The 17,584-nt window shown below is 33.8% G+C and overlaps 4 protein-coding genes across 4 annotated transcripts; 1 reads left to right on the top strand and 3 right to left on the bottom strand.

Moving 5' to 3' along the window:
- Window positions 1-38: 38 nt before the first annotated feature.
- Window positions 39-2,826, bottom strand: TVAGG3_0265920 (antigen BSP-related family; the record flags this gene model as incomplete). Its single annotated transcript, XM_001583602.1, has 1 exon — window positions 399-2,333. One exon carries the CDS (start codon window positions 2,331-2,333, stop codon window positions 399-401), a length of 1,935 nt encoding a protein of 644 aa, XP_001583652.1.
- A 450-nt stretch (window positions 2,827-3,276) lies between these two features.
- On the bottom strand, window positions 3,277-6,447 carry TVAGG3_0265910 (uncharacterized protein; the record flags this gene model as incomplete). The annotated part of the gene is made up of 1 exon (XM_001583601.1): window positions 3,353-6,379. The coding sequence occupies one exon, from the start codon at window positions 6,377-6,379 to the stop codon at window positions 3,353-3,355; it is 3,027 nt and encodes a 1,008-aa protein (XP_001583651.1).
- Window positions 6,448-9,667: 3,220 nt separating this feature from the next.
- TVAGG3_0265900 (uncharacterized protein) lies at window positions 9,668-12,944 on the top strand (the record flags this gene model as incomplete). Its single annotated transcript, XM_001583600.1, has 1 exon — window positions 9,668-12,907. One exon carries the CDS (start codon window positions 9,668-9,670, stop codon window positions 12,905-12,907), a length of 3,240 nt encoding a protein of 1,079 aa, XP_001583650.1.
- A 283-nt stretch (window positions 12,945-13,227) lies between these two features.
- TVAGG3_0265890 (armadillo (ARM) repeat-containing protein family) lies at window positions 13,228-17,451 on the bottom strand (the record flags this gene model as incomplete). The annotated part of the gene is made up of 1 exon (XM_001583599.1): window positions 13,228-17,451. One exon carries the CDS (start codon window positions 17,449-17,451, stop codon window positions 13,228-13,230), a length of 4,224 nt encoding a protein of 1,407 aa, XP_001583649.1.
- Window positions 17,452-17,584: the final 133 nt, after the last annotated feature.

Raw genomic sequence — 17,584 nt, 5'->3', positions numbered from 1 at the left:
GTATATAATAGAAAATTTTATTCATATTAACTAAATAACAGCACTCACATTATCAAAACCGACATAAAATATCATGTGTTCACAAAAAACAAGATAGTTTTAGATATATTGATATATTTGAGAATCTCAAATCTAATTCAACTTGCAATATGTATGCATTTGGGTACATTCATTTTTGTTCTTAAATAACTAACATTTTCATCATTAAATGGGTCTAGGGGAAACATTCAGAAACTTATATTATTATCAAATCAATTTTAATATTATGTTTATTTAAGGCTCTCTACACCTAAATTCCATACAAATAAATAAGTTTATATCCAATCTTGATGTATTTTGACTTGATCACATATTTGAAAATCTCAAAACAATTTGAGAGAATAATTTTTTAAGTTATATTAAATGAGAATAAAAGGAAATAGAACGTTATAAGAGAACATTGGTGAACTACCATGCACCAAGCATGTTATCATCATACATTCTTTTAAGGATTTTTTCGTTAACCCTGCATTAATTAGCATATCTATATATTCCTTAGTATTGTTGTCATGAGAAACACCACATTTTATATTACCACAACCAAGGAATGCATTCGCCTCGATATTTTTGATGCTCAAAGGAATGTTGATTTGCTTTAGAGATGTACATCCTTCAAAAGCACTTTGCCCTATATTCACAACACTTTTATCTGGAATTAAAACGGCTTCAAGATTTCTGCATCCAAAGTATTTGTTCTTCGCAGCCGGCGGATAAATGATGATCTTCGATCTATCATTATTATATATTGCTCCATTATCGCTACAAAAATTTGAAGCAACAAAAGAATTCACACTTGCAAGATTACCACAACCTTGGAAGGCAAATGGCTGAATAGAAGTTAATCTAGAACTGGACTGAATGGTAATACTCTCTAAACTTAAGCAATCTTTAAAACATTGGCGAGATAAAACTTCAACATTATCAGCAATAATTATATCTGTGATTCCTGTCATTGCAAAACATTCGACATCAAGAATTGTGCAATTTGATGGAATGGATACTGATGCTAAACTGCTGCAATTCTTGAAACAGAGAGCTGGAATTATTCCATTGCAAATCGTATCACCTTCAAAAATAACTGATTGGATGCCACAACTCTGGAAACATGATTGTCCAATAGATATTATACTCTTTGTAATGGTTAATGATCTAAGATTTTCGCATAAATAGAATGCATAGTCTTTAAGATAAATATTTCCTGAAGAAGGAAATGAAACAGATGATAAGAGAATGCAGCTTTCAAAAGCATGCGATGAAATGACTAAATATCCTGTTGAATAGAATTCAATTTGTGGGATTTTTGTATTCTTTATAAATGCAGATTCGCCAATCCATTGAAGATCTTTTGAAAAAGAAATTGCCGAAGAAAGTTGACAATTATCAAACGCAAATGTTCCTATATATTTAATGGTTGCAAAACTTGGGAATTTGGTCAGGCTGAAACATCCTTGAAATGCATAATTATCTATTTTTTCGATGTTGCAAATACCTTCAACAACAACTTCTTTGATGTGCTCTCTACTCATAAATGATTTCTCACCAATAGTTTTTAATGCAGATGGCAAATGAATAATTGTTTCATTAGATCCAAAATATCCAATAACAGTTGTGTTATCATCATTGAACATAACTTTATCATTGTTGATATTAAACTTCGCACCATTTGACAGTTTTGGAACAAAATTTGGAGAAAAATTTACAAAACCACTCTTCAAATCAGGCATTGGATACGGAAAATAAACATTTGTTAAGCTAGGACAATTTGCTAACGCTCCAGAATTCACAACAGTAACACTTGGAGGAATAGTTAATGTTGTCAAACCAGAATTTTGAAACATTGAATAACTTAAACTTGTTAAATTCTTCGATAAAACACATGTCTGTAAATTTGGGCAAATGTTGAAACATTGAGTTCCACTGGATTTAACAGAATTTGGCATCACAAAAGAAGTTATTTGTGAGCGGAAGAAAGCATAGGAGTACATTGCTGTTATTCCTTCAGAAAGTTCAACAGTAGGAGCTTGGTAACTTACAAATGCACCATCATAAATAATTTCAACTGATGAAGAAACACGATAAGGAGTTGTTGGAGCACTGCAAACATAATACAAAATAGTTTTGTTAGCACTATATACTCCACGGCCATCAGTATATAAATTAGGATTAGCATTATCAATAGAAATCGAATTCATCTTTGTATCACCATTAAAAGCCAATCCATTAAATATCGTGACTCTTTTTGGAATTTTAAAGGTGGAAACACTGGTTGCAAAGAATAAATTCCAATCAATCATCGTAATTATGGAATCACTTTCAATATCTGCACTTGTCAATTTTAAATTGTTTGAAAAGGCAAATTGGCCAATCAGGGAAACTGATTTCGGGATCGTGATCAAGGAAATTGAAACATACTGGAACGCAGCATATCCAATTCTTTCCAAGGCTGGTGGAAGAGTTATAGATGTGACACTAGTGCATACACAAAAGGCACTGTTTCCAATTGAAACCAATTTGGTGCATGGACTGAGATCGATTGAAAGAAGATTTTTACAACTATAGAATGCATAATTTTGAATCTCTTTTAATTTCGGACTGGATTCGAAACTGAATCCTCGGAGAGTTGTTTGGACATCTTTAAATGCGTTATTTGATGCACTGACTCCAGAAATCTTTTCGCAATTTGCGGAAATGATAATATAAGGATCCGTCGTAGAAACCAGATCAAGAGATTTCCCATCTGACGAGTATTCACTGGATTGTAGTTTTGTTATTTAGTGCTCATCAATGCAGTCAAAAAACTGTCACTTTTAAACTTAAAATTAAAACTTGTTCATTTTAGTGGACTCTTTTGAGCTTATTTTAAAACGCTTTTATCTTTACATTCTGTTATCATCAAAGAATAATAATGTACAGATCTTAAACATTAATCAATATTCAATTAAAGAAATTAATTTAAATTGTTTCAATTTCCTCTTATTCTACAATTATGAAAGATCACAGATGTCTCTCTATTCTGTGCATTCAAATAATAGTAATAGTAAATAATAAATCACAATTCAATAATAATCTCAAATTATATTGAGTGGTGAATAGTTCGATCACTTCCCCAAAAATTAAAAGATTTTTTGTTGAGATGTTTTTCACTCCATATTTGAATCTTTTGATTCATATCAAAGATATTAAAGAATAAAGAAAGGAACTTCAGCATTATTTCATTCAGAATTAATATAGGTTTATCGAGATTATTATATTATTTGACTAAAAAAAAAAAACAGAAAATTATTGTAAAAATTAAAATAAAAGAAAAATAAGTTTAAAATTGTGGTCCACCTTGAAGGAGTGTTTCTGCAGAGAGGAGCTTCAAGTCTCTCTTCATGTGTTTCCTGCAGCAGATGAGGTAAGAAATTAATCCAACAAGAGAAGCGATAACAATTACAGTGAGTGCGGTGATTCCAATAGCGATCATGACAGTTGACTTGTCACGTGGTGCTGAGTACAAAAGGGAGACCTGGAAATCTTGGAATTCAAGTTTAACAGTAACTTCCTTCTTTCCGACTTTCTTTGTTGTATTCGTAAGGCTTATGATCTTTGAGAGTGTTGCTGTGTTCGAATGGCAGAAAATTAGTGGAACTTTCTGATTTAGTCCATCTGATGGGACACTATCGACAGACCAGTCGACAATGATGGACTCTGGCATCTTTGTAGAATCATCGCCAACTTGGAGAGTGCCGGAATCGTTTGGTGTTGTCATAATACGAATATTCTTTGGAAGAGTACTTTTAATTGCGGCCATTGAGCCAAGTTTTGGTATAGTGAGGTTATTTTGTTTAATGATTACATCTGTCATGTCGATTTTAGCGGAATCTCCAAGAATTAGTTCATTAATCGTAAGAGAACCGTTCAAATAGACTGTACCACCTGCCTCTAGTGTATTTACAACAACGCGACCTGGAATTTCCATGTCTGGGTTCAATGTTGTCTCAGTTAATTTGAGATCTCCCAAGAAATACTCTTGAACTCCGGAAATTCCTTCGACAATTGCGAAGTTGTTCTTATCTCCTGAGAATTCGAAAGGTAGATAACGTGATTTAGTATGGATCTTTGCATATGAATCGTCTAAAAGTGTAATTGCCTTCTGTCCTTCCTTGAAACCATCACCGATAAAGACAGAGTAGCTGTTTACACCCTTTCTGGCCATCAGCTTGAGAGGGATGGTGTTTTTGACTGATGGATTTGATTTAAGTGAAATAGATCCAGCTGTATCGATCCATAATGGGATTGAGTATGACTTTGCTGTAACGTTATACTCGAAATCAACCTTGAATGTCCATCCATCTTCTGTAAATGTGATTTCGACTGGATTATAAATTGGAATTACGGCATTCTTGATACTTGATGCATCGAATTCGTTGAGGACTTCAATGGAAATGGCAACAACTGTAGTGGAAGAGAACTTGACATTTGATCTGGCGTGTTCTGCTAAATTCGATGATTGGCCGAATTCAATATATGGTAAATTGATTTTATTATTACCAACAAAATCATAAACACCATTAGATAATGTTAATTCTGAAATCATCGATTCTTTCGGATCAATTCTGAGACTTACATTTACAGAACCAGTCAAACCTTTAATTGAAATAGGAGTCATCTGTTTGAGTCCGGAGAAGTCGAAGAAGCCTTGTTCCATGGACTCCATTGTCTTAACTTTGATGCTTCTGACTTTGTTCGATACTAAAGATGAAATCTTTTGAGATGATGTCGAATTTACCCAAATTGTGGATTTAGGACACATATACGATTCCTGGGCGTAGCAGATCTGTGGGAAGATCTTTCCTGGTGTATCATCGTATTGGAAACCTGCGCAGATGTAACCATTTGTTTTACGGCAGATTGGTTTAAGGATAGAAGTAGATGGAGTGAGGCCATCGATATCCTGTGATGTTGCAGCGATGTTCCAATCATTGCAATCGTAGTTACTAGTTGTGCAAAACGCATAAAGTGGTGAATCTACAAGATGTTGGGCATCTTCGTCAGTTGGAACACTGGAATCTGTATAATACATCTCTGCTGTACCTTTGAAATCGAAATTATTGAATGTTACGTGGCTATTAGTTTGCATATTGTAATTATATTTGAATCTGCTGTCCTTTGCAAATGAAATTGATGGAATGTTGGATACTGCATCTTCCTGAACAAATTTGAGAACATTCTTGAGATTTATGTTCTCAAATAAATTATTTACCATTAATGTTTGATGTAATTCAACATTTGGCACTGTAACATCGACAGGATTGGCCGCACGGACATTTCCGAGTCCATTCAGTGATAAATAGTTGAAAAATGACATTGTTTTGATAGAAGGTGAATTTTGAATTAAAAGTGAGCCATTTGTAAGAATTGTGAGGTCAGAGAAACCGCAATCGTTACGGCTGTCCTTCAGATCGAGTGTAGCATCTCCCTGAACGAAAATTGAGGCTTGGGAATTTGTATTCGAAATTGAGAGAGTTGCTTTGTCTCCGAGGTAAGAGCGAACAGCAGGAGCTGATACTGAGTAGAAGTAGTCATAGGAGAGCTCGTTAATTGCGCCATTTGCGACATTAATTGTATAAACAGAATCTGTTGATTTGTTGTACTGAACGTTATGAACAAATGTCTTCATTACGACTCCTGGAGTGTTGTGGTTGATTGTAACTTGTGTACTTGTCTTCATACTGAAATCAATAACAGTTGAACCGTAAGTCATCTCCAAATTGTCAATTCCGATTGACATGGAGGAGTCCTTGTGCTGGGCTTCAATTTCGAGGATGGTGCTAACGAAAATTTCTGTACTTGAATCTGGAAGTCCTTCAGCGCTTGTTAAATGGAATTCTGTCGTATTAGCCTTGGCGAAGTATGAAATAGAGCTAAGATCTGAGTGGATTTTATGAGCGCGGATGGTCACACTCGGAGTTGAGAAAGTAAATTTAGTTCCAACAAGGAAAATATGGCGGAATGTGATGTATTCCTGGCAATCAAGCTTTACTGTGATGTTCTTGAAACCGATGGCATCAAGCCTGCACTCAGTTTGGTTATCCAAATGAAAATTAATTTCTGTACCTTCAACACCAGAGAAATCAATCTCGGCATCCTTAAGTTTGGCGGATGAAATATCAACTACGGATGTACTGTCGCAGATAATACGGAGATTTACCATCTCAGACTCGTTAATTGTATCATAAAACTCTTGAATGGATGCAACTTTTATATCTCCTTCATTGCATTGTGGAAGCCCTTCCTTTTCGACTCTATAGCAATACTGTGTAACGTTGCGTTCAGCTAATAAATAAAGGAAAAGCATATATTTAAGGGTCCACTGTAAGGCCAAATAAGGTCTATCGTCGTCCCAAAAATATTGCTTTACTAAGGCCCAAAACTTAAAAAAACATAAAAAAATTAACTTTACTCTTTTGAGATCCTTATCAGATATGCATCAATTTGATGCAGTATCGCAGTTCAAATCTGATTTTTTAATGTAGATGTACTCTAACATCCTTTAAAAAATGCAAAATGATATTAATTAAGCTTTTCATTTCTGTATCATACACAAAACAAAATCGTTCATTATACTAAAATTTATCAAAGTTTGATTAATGAAAAAATAATATCGAAATTTTTACATTGAGTCGGCTATTGATATGGTTAATATTAAATCTTGTAAAAATTGGCATTATCCAGAATAATACCCACTAAAATACACAATTTTTTTTAATATCTTTTTCCTTTTTGGGGTTTTTAATCGGATTATCCATTTCCCTGCATTGACTTTAATTCATTCTTGATGATCTGAGTATACATGATCATTATCGAACGTTTGCCATACTCTTCCACAGTTAATGATTGCTGAAAAATGAATAGTACTGAATAACAGCTGGAATTTCATAAGTATTTTGCGTATTTATACTGATTTAAACATGAAATACTCATACAAAATGCAAAGTTTTTAAAAACAATCAATAAAAGATTTTAAATTAGATAAAATATCATATGTCACTTCTTTTTTCATCTGGATAATAAAATTGATAAATTTTTTTCTAATTAAAGATAAAGATGCATTTATAGTAGTAGAAAATTAATTTCTAGACTAAAGCTTGTTTATTGTCACCGTTTTAAGTCTAAATTTATAGGAAATGGTTATTTTATTATGCATTAAAAGTTCTTCTATAAAATTAACATTAAAATCATCTTTCGCCTAAGAGTAATAACAAGGTTATGCAAATTTTATTGAAAATAGTACGAGAATTTTGTTTGAAAATATAATATGGTTAAAAATAGGGAATGGATGTATGAATGTTCCATATTTATTTTATCCGAGTTGCTTCATGATTCCATATTGCCGATTCCTATTCCAGTTTTTGGTGCTTTACTATGATAACCAAATTGATTTGGTTATCATAGAAAAGAGACCATTATCATGCTTAGAATTAATTATGTTTAGGGTCGGTTTATTGGAATAAGGAAGTTTATAATACGTGAACACTTGTTTCCTCATCGAAAAGTCATAACGCATAAAGTCGATGTTTCCTTAGTACAAAAAGTGACATATGACGCTTAACTCTTTATTCCAGATAATGACCATATTTATGGGATTAAAAAGTTTAGGAAGCTTCTCCCCAATTTATGCTTAAACACAAAAAATAACACGAAAATTTTTGGCCAACATATCTAAACTAAGGATAATGGTTTGAATATATAAACAATAATACTTTGTCCAGGGAATTAAATTTGTGCTATCCAATTGTCAATTCTTTGAATTTTTTTTAAATGCAAGATATCCCGGCATTAGCCTCAATAAATATATATATTATGCATCATAATATTAGTTTGTAATGGCATTAAAGCGAAATTCCTAATTTCTTCTCAATTAAATTCCTTGAAAAACATTGGAATTAATGATTGGAAATAGGTCAAAAAATTCCTAATATAAAACTTATACTTAAGATAAAATTAAAATTCGAAAATATCTATTTTTCAAAACACGCATCCAAAAGCGAAAAAATTCGAAAAAATCATGTTCTTATAAAACTCACTGATTTTGCAATTTTTATGAGATTTGAAGTGATAGAATATATTACCATCTTATTGAAACATATGCTTCATTGTTGTATTCACATAATATTAATCAGAACACTAGGAAAAGTGGATTTTCGAAAAATGACGATAACAATTATTTGCAAATCGCCTCTCAATTTTGAGAGACTTTCAATTTTTACAGTGGACCCTTAATTGTTATTGTAATGAAAATATTTTGCATAAAACTATAGCGGGGGGAGATTCATATACTTTCAAACTGAATGAACCATTAGATTCATCAATGGTTCATTATACAACAGGAAAATGTTCTACTAAATTAATTATTCAAACACTGATGAGTTGATCGGTTTTCATCCGTACATCAGAAATTTTATTATAAATTATGCATATTTTTAGATTTCTATTTGAATCCTTTGACGTCAAAACCGGTTTGAAAACTCACAATTTTGAAGAATCAAAATCTTATTACTGTTTAAAATTTTTGATGCTTTATTATTACACTTGTATTTTTCATCTGATGCTTGGATAACCAATTATTTTGTATTGAAAATGAATCTGCACCTCATTTTTTGAAAGACAATATCTATTCATTATGTATATTATGAATTGATGTGTTTGGGAACTTTTTGACCATTTATCTAAAATTGTCTTGAGTGGTTGATTGTATATTCGACTTTGGAATAATTGATTATACTTGTACATATCGTATATATCTATTTGTTATATGGAAGAACAAAGATTACAGATCAGTCTCACAAGTTTGTTGACATTCCACTCACATTTGAGTAAAAGTTTGGGAAAAAAGTCTTTATCATAAGTTATATTCTAATCCATTTCTCAATCATTCACTGAATGAAGGCTGATTTTGGGGAATTACAAATATCGTGAAATTTTTATATACCTTGATTGATAATCTTCTATTATATATGGTGAAGCATTTCTTAAGCAATTAGGCAAAGAAATCAATAATTTGAGACATTTTGCTTGATTTCGATCAAAACGAGACATTTATTCATTTGGATTCTTGCAAATACATATAGAAACTTAGAAGCACACAACCCTAATTCATTTTGCAAAAATTCAATGAAATCGATATTGAATTCTATAAAAATTGATATTAATACATTAACATTTGTCATCAAGACTGGATTTCAGCAAAATATATTCTTCACATCCACCATGTTGAGTGATCTCAATTTTTAATAAGCTATTAGATATATAATTTCTCACATCTCATTATAAACAGGGAAGAATCGAATAATATAACAAAATATGAATGATTAAAATGATATGGACTAGATTTTGGTTTCGTCAGACGTATATTTCTGTCGAAATTAGGAAATGAAGATTAATGCTTGCCTTTAACGTACGAGTCATTTTATAAAAATTATTTCGATTTTGCACTGAGCACATTTAGTAGTTTCGAAAACAATACCTAAATTTATAAAAAATTCTTTACATTAAGTCGAAATGACGTTAACATTGAAATTTGATAGAACTCATAGAATTACCTTAATTATTTGAGAGCTTAAATCAGTTTAATTATAATTTATCTATGGATTCGTCCTCACCACCACGGAAGGGGAAGGGTCGTTTTTTGATGGCATCAGAAGCAGCAGACTTACGCAGTAATGATGCACTGACAAAATACTTAGAAGAATCGTACACAAAACCACCACCACAGTTGGTCGAGCTTTTCCAAGAGGTTCCGCACTTAACAAAGCTGGCCGAACTTATTCATAATCTTTTCCAATCATCGCAAGAAAAGCCAATTTCTCGCGAGAACAGCGAACTCTGCGAAAAAGGCATTTGTTATTTGATTCACGACTATATTACTATGAAAGAGAATGCCGCACAAGCTAATCAATCACTTGGCAAGGCTAAGAAACTTGTCGACTATGCAGCATTGTTGGCACAGAATCCAACGGATATCACTCTTGCAAAACTTCAAATTCTTGAACTTCAGCGCGATAACCAAGACTACACCAACAAGATTGAAGAATTGTGCAAAGAAATTCGCATTCATCAAGATGAAAACGAGAAAATGTTCAACGAGAAAAATCAATTAATCAACGAACTCGCAAGACAAGCCAATCAGCACAAAGACGAAATCAGCAAGTTCAAATACGAATACAATAAACTCGAAGATGCTCGCCAACAAGCATCAGATCAAACTAAAATTGATGCTGAAGAAATTTCTCGCCTCCGAAAACTCTTGAACGACTCTCGAGATGAAACATCAAATGTCAATCGCGAGGTCAAAGAGCTTCAAGAGCAACTTGAGGCTAAAACAAACCGAATCAATCAACTTCGTGCCGAATTACAAAAGAAAGACATCGAATTTGAAGAGTTCAAGATCAAGAAAGAGAAAGACCAAGAAACATTATCTACAGAATTCTTTACACAATCAAGAATTTTCGAAGATAAGTCAAACGCAGCCACACGCAAGCTCGCCCGCTACATCAAGAACCAAGCCAAGCAACTTGACACTCTTATTGAAACAAATCGCAGAGCAACAATTGTCATTCAAAAACAAAATGATCTTCTCGACCGTTACGAAGAAGAACTTTCAAACGAAAAGGAATCCAACAACAACGTAAACCAACAATACCTCGATGTTTGTGACGAACTCGAAGAGCTTCGCGATGAATTCAATTCTACATCAACAGCTCTTGGTCAATCCGATACAGAACTCAATAAACTCCGCTCCATTGTTGAACGCTCATGCAATAACCTTGCTCCTATGTTCGCATGCACACCAGATACTCTTCCAGACGCTTGCCACGACCTTGGTTCAACGAGAATTGACCCAGAAACAGCTTCAGTTCTTCGCGGCTTGAACTCATCATGCGATGCTCTCAGTAGATTCATTGTTGACCTCCTCAGAACAGGAAAAGCCAACTTGGAATTCCTCAAAGAGAAACCAATCAAGTTTACATCAGCAGATAAACGTGACATTCTTCATGAAGTTGAACAAACAAGATTATTCCTTGAGAAGTGTGCATATGCGGATGCCAGTGAAGAACCAGCTGCCAAGTATTTAGTTGATGCATCATCCAAATTCACATTTGAAGACAAAGATAATGTTGCTTTGTCATCAGTTTTGGCACAAATTCTTTGCAGATTCCGCGAATTCCTTCAGAACATGGTTGACAAACTCGGAACAGTCAGAAAAGTTCTTCCTGCATTCGATTGCACAGATTACGAATTACCTGCTGCTGTTGCTGATTATATCAACCAATTGCAGCCTGTTTTCCAGCAATTACTTAATGTTATTGCAACAACTCTTCATTACCACGGTGACATCAAAGATGTTTTCGCTTGTTTGTGCAAGTTCATCGAGGAATCATCATTTGTCATTGAGTATCTCGATGAAAACATCAGACCACTTATCAATTTCAACGGAAAAATGACAGATTTACCTGCAAAACTCCAAGAAGTTCTCGAAGAATACAAGGATATCACAGAAAATGTTGAAATGACAACAAAGAAGGCATATAATGATGCATTGATCAAATTCGACAAAGAAAGATGTGTTTTGGATCGCAAGATTGATGATTTGAATGATACAATTGTTAAGAAGGAGAGAATGAACATTTCTCTTCAAAAACAACTCGAAAAACTTGCAGCTGAACTCCAAGAAGCAAACAATACAAACGAAGACTTGAACATCCAACATGTTGAAGACACAAAGGCCAACCAAGTCTTGACAATGAAGTTGCAGACATCAGATGAAACAGTTGAGAGATTGATCAAAGAAAGAGACAGATTGGAACTTACAATCAAAGAAAGATCAGAATCATATGAAAAGAGATTAACTGATGCACTCCAGAAAGAAAGAAATCTTATGGAGAGCTCTCAAGAAAGAGAGAAGAAGAGATACGTTGAACAACAGAAACTTCTTGAAAACCAAATCAAAGAATTATCAAGAAAATACGAAGAAGCTAAAGCAAACGCGAACCAAACAGCTAAACTTTATAACGAACAGTCTGTTGAGCATCAGAAGATCATGAAGAAGATGCAGGCTGAGAAACTAGACTTAACATCAACTCTCGAACAACTTCAGAATGAACCACTTTCAAACAAACTCGTTGAAGAATTGCAGCAAAAGCTTGCAGATGCAAGAGTTAAAAACAGAGAATTGTTTGCAGAAATCGAACGTATGAAAACACAGAAGCCACAGCCTAAATCTGTTTTGTTATCTCCAATGCCTAAATCTCCACAACCAATGAGAGAAAGATCTTCAATCATTGGAGGAAACTCTTCAGTTGTTAGCCAAAACAGCGCTCGTGAAAAAGTTGCATTTGTTTCACAACTCGGAAACCTTTTGAGTCCATTCATTGGCCAGGAAATTACATGGAGCAGACCAAGAGTCATCAAGACAGTTCAAGCTCTTTTGCAGAGAGTTGAATTACTTGAACAGACACTTGACAAGAAGAAACAAAAGTCAGAATGGCCACAATGGGCTGAAGAAACTCTCAAGGCCGCATTACCTAAATACAAAGGCGGATTAACAGATCCAGAGTTGCGTACAGAAATTGCTGATATTTGCATTGGATGCGCTAACAGAACCAAGCTTATTGATATGATTCAGATACTTAGAGATGAAAAGAAGGCTTTGATCGAGAAATCGCATGATCAAGGAAATGTTTCTGATGAAAAGTCGATGAAATCATTTGGTTTAGTCGGTCTTTTCATTGCACTCACAAGAAAACAAGACCCCAATGAATCAAGATCAGTGATCACTCCTCCTTCTCCACCAGCTGTTAAGTCTCAAATATCAATGCTCAAATAACTTATTTTATATATTTGGTTTGTATTTTAAATACCTGTAAATTTATTGTTTTTGTTAATAATCAATATAAAACTATTTATCAACAAATAAGATAGATCAACAATAAAGAGTGTTGTCATTATATAACTTCATCAAATTGGATTAATGAGCAACGAATGGGTGTTTTTATATCAAATTCATTTTGTTGGATTTTTCATTGAAATTTGGGACTATGATTATTTGATCCTATACATTGGTGCTTAAACATAAAAATTTTAAGTTCGAATAGTTTTATATATTTATTAAAAACTAAAATTACATACAATAAAAAAAAGTCTAAATTATAAAAGCAAACCTTGTAAAACAGATATTGCGCAGTTATCTTCATTTCCATCCATTCTAATTGCTTCATCAATTATAGCCTCAATTGCATAGATATTACTATCAACAACATTTTCGCACAAAATTGCGAGAGCTGCAACAGATTCAGCGCAATGATCTCCTCTCTTCAACATCGAAGAGAATTCACTGATTAAATCACTGTGTTTGTAGATGTCACTCTTCAAAACTTTGCTCACAACATCTTCATTTCCTCCCTTGCAAACTCTCTCTGCAATTAATGAAAGAACTTTTGCACAAACAGTGTTTTTCGCGTGAACAACCAACAAAGGAATAATTGGTCCGAAAGCAACAGCGTCAACTCTGTAACTGAGTTCGTCAATTAAACTGAGCCATCTATCGAAATCAGATATGACATGAGAGATGATTGATGACCATATAAACGTTAATGAGTCATCATCACATGAATCAATGTATGCATGAGCACATTTCATTGCAACTTGTGAACTGAAAACGTTGTCTGCAATTAAAATGGCCAAATAATTCGCTTGTTCACGCCAACTCTCGAACGGATGTTTCTTAAGAATAACAATCAAGTGCTCGAATGTTTGGTCATCAGCAACTCTTAAATCAGTGAAGAAATAACCCAACAAAGCATTGCAATTCTCAACACTAGCTGCAGCTAATTCCAAACTTAAAAGTGAAAAATAAGAGTCAAATCCTTCTGGCAAAAGTGAAGTGATCATTGTGAAAACTAATGGTCTTTCTTCTTCTGCGTTTTCTAAGATCTCTGTCATGTTGTTGAAACCGAAAAGTGAAGTGAACAAACTAGAATTTGAATCTTTTGTGTGTTTTGCAACACCCATGAAAATTTTTGCCCATTGTTCATCAGATGATTCTTTAACAGCTTTTCCTAATAAAGGAAATGCTGCTGTCGAGAACCATGAATTCTCCTGTGACTCATCACAGCTCATATCGCAAACAACAGTCAATAATTGCATCTCAGAATTCTCATTTTCTAAAAGTGAAGTGATAATTTTTGATGCAAATGGTTCAACTTCTGATTTATTTGCGATCAAGCTGGATACAACTGAGAAGAATCGCATTCCTGATAATACTTTGAACGCTCTCAACGAGATGTCTAAAATTATGTCACTTTTATTTAACAATTTTGTCAAAAGTGACACAATTTTTGCATCATCTCTGAATTCTTCATTTCCTCTTTCTTGCAACAAGAAAGTTGCAGCCAAAATGCATCCTCTCATGTGTTCATCGAGGCTCTTGTCATTGGAAACAATCTCCAAAAGTCCCTTGATGATGTCAAAGACTTGTGAAGTCAAAAGATTTTTAGAAGTGAACTGACAACCGATATGACACCTTTCATCTGAATCTGCAAATTCTGTTGATGGCATTGGAGGTCTTATTGATCTTGGGAGGCTGAGGATCTGGTTCCTTATCGCGCATTGCAGAGAACACAAGTTTTCCACACAATTTATCGCGATGTTTCCCATGTCACTTGGCAACAGAGGTAAAATATTCGTCAACATCGGACAAATCGATGTAACTAACTGGGAAAGATAAGGGCCACCTTGTACTATCTTCACGGATTCCCATTGGCTCGTTATCTGGCTTAGTAAGTTACAGATCGGTCTCCATTCTTTTGTATTCAAAAGATTTTGGAAAATTGGACCTAAAATGGAGTTTAGAACTAAAACTGTTGGATTTGTTCGTAATAGTTCTAATATAAAAGCAGATGCAGCTTTGAAAATGGAATTGAACTCATCTCCTGTAACGTTTTGTAGAATTAATACAATTAATTCTAGAGATCTGTCGTGTTTATCATTAATTCTAATAGGATGGATAGGCAATAGGCTGGTAAGTGTTTGTAGTATGATAACTACTATATTGGAATTAGTCTTGGTCGATTTATTGGTGGTTGTTTGGTTGTTTGGTTGATTGGCCGGGGAAGTTCCAGTCAAAATTTGATCACCAACATCCATAAACAAAGAACAAACGAACTGGACTAAGAAATCCTTGAAGGGGAATATGTGGTCGTTATGGTCGTCTTGGTATTTAACCAATCTTGAGCTGATTCTTCTAATCGCATTTAATTGTGCGGAATTAAACTGATAAGATTTGGATTGATGGGTCAAATGTTTGTTCAAGAACCTCGTAGCAAACGGAAGAAAGTCATTAATAAAGAATCCATTGTCTACAAAGTTGCAAAAGTACCCAATTGATTGAAAAGTCGCAATATAACTCTGTTCGTTGTCTTCTGGGTTACTTCTCAAGAAGAAAAAGACTCTTCTCTTGTTAATGTTCTGTTCTGTGTATGTATCCAAGAAGTTCAAAGCTATTTCTGGATGAGAATGAGCAACTAAAGCTATCATTTTTGCAAAACTTTCCGGATTTGTTGTTGCAAAAACTGAAGTTTTCTGCATCATTCTTTTGATGGCTTCCGATGGTAGTCTCTGCAAAGAAACGGCCAAGAAGAGCATTGATACTCCTGGACTTAGTAATAAGAATGTTTGTGCTAATGAATGCAATGTCTGTAGATCTAATGATGACAAAGCATTCGAATAACTCGCGATCAATTCCATTTTTGATCTTTTTCTTTTTTGTTGTTTCATGTTTTTCGTCAAATCTATTGCGAACTGTTGAGAAACAGTTGCTGCTGCCAAAGGTAATAAAGGTCCAAGCTCTGGATGATTCACGTATTTAGATATCACGTGACAAAACAATGTTGTCGATGGAGTTGGAACACCTTGGAGATCCGAAATGTCCATTGTATCTGAATCAAATTTGTTCAATCCATAAATGAACTCGAAATTGGAATCGGAATAAGCTGTTACACTATCATCAAATGGCATCTCATCGGGTATCTGAGGAACATTCGATTTAATTAATGAGATCAACGTGTGTAGATATAATTCGCAACTTTTGTCGGCATCAAAATTCGTTGCTAAAACAGGAAAAACAGTGTCATATGGCATTTCATCCGAAACCATCCAATTGCAAGCCTGCCGAGAGTTCATTTGAAGACCATCAACTAATACTTCAAGTCCTCGTTTGGAATTAAATCCAACTACGAAGTAACCGCTTAAAATTATCAATAAATGGAAATTAGATGATGATTTAGGACAAACACTCAATAAATCACCAATCATTGCTTCTCTATCGCATCTATCGAACTCATTTATTGAGATCATTCGTGCTACATATATAGAAAGTAACAAAACTCCGGTCGGATATGAAATTGTTTTGGTTTGGAAGAGTAAACCTATATTAACTGATAGAGCAGCACATAGTTTGATAAATGAACTTGCTACTTGGCTATTCACATATGTCAATGGATCTGATAATTCGGCTGTAGAATTTATTTGAGAGTTATCGTTAACTGTTGTGATATATGCTTGTAGAATGTCATCGCTCGCAGCTTTGACAACTGTAAATGTCTCGTTAAACTCAAATAAAGGGAATAAAAATCGAGAAAATTGAATCATGTTGTTATTATCGCGTTTTAGCTTTTTAAGTATGAGAGGTATCATTGCTGCGCACTCTTTTGATAATGTTTCATTAATGTAATGTGGCAAACATGAGAGAATTATTGGAATTGTGTAATCTCCTAAATTATTATCGCAAGAGCTCTTAAAAACAGATGATAAAGCGCGTACTGTAGGCTGTTCTTTTAACTCTGAATTAGGTAATGAGCGTAAAATTGCTAATGAAGTCACATTATAAATTAATTTTTGATTCATTATTGGCATTACTTTATCTTTCAGTACTGTATTGTGTGTGAAAACGTAAATAAAGATGAGAAATGTTAAGACATATTGATTAGTTGTTTCGACATTTTTAAAATAAGAAGAAAAATACTGCGCAGCTGATGCAGATGATTGTAAATAGTTAATTGTATTGATATCGAGTTTGTTTATGTTTGAAGGAAGCTCTGAATTTATGATTGAGATGAATGAATTTGCAATTCGTTGAGAATCCTCTTCATTAAACTGTGATTTCGCAAAATGTCCTGCAAGAATATCGAATATCTGTATGCTGAATTGCATTTGGTTTCTCTTTTGCATACAATCTAATAAAACAAAGAGAGAACTTTTGTTTGCAAGCAAAGTCTTCAATAATTCTTTGAATTTAGGCTTTAGCGGATCATTTGTCGCGCTATCCATTAAAATTTTCATAGCCTTATCTTGCAATTCGCATTTCTTAGTCATTCTTACAAAAATTTTATGAAGTTTTAACTGATGAAAAAGACAAAGTATTTAATAGCTGATATCGATTTGATTTTTCAAAAAAATAATGCCAAAAAGTTGTAAATTTGGCAAAAATTTCATTAATTAACTCCAA

Source organism: Trichomonas vaginalis, chromosome V (genome assembly GCF_026262505.1).
Source record: "Trichomonas vaginalis G3 chromosome V, whole genome shotgun sequence".
Taxonomy (NCBI): domain Eukaryota; phylum Parabasalia; order Trichomonadida; family Trichomonadidae; genus Trichomonas; species Trichomonas vaginalis.
Note: the sequence above shows the minus strand (reverse complement) of the source record. Positions and strands in the feature narration are given on the sequence as shown.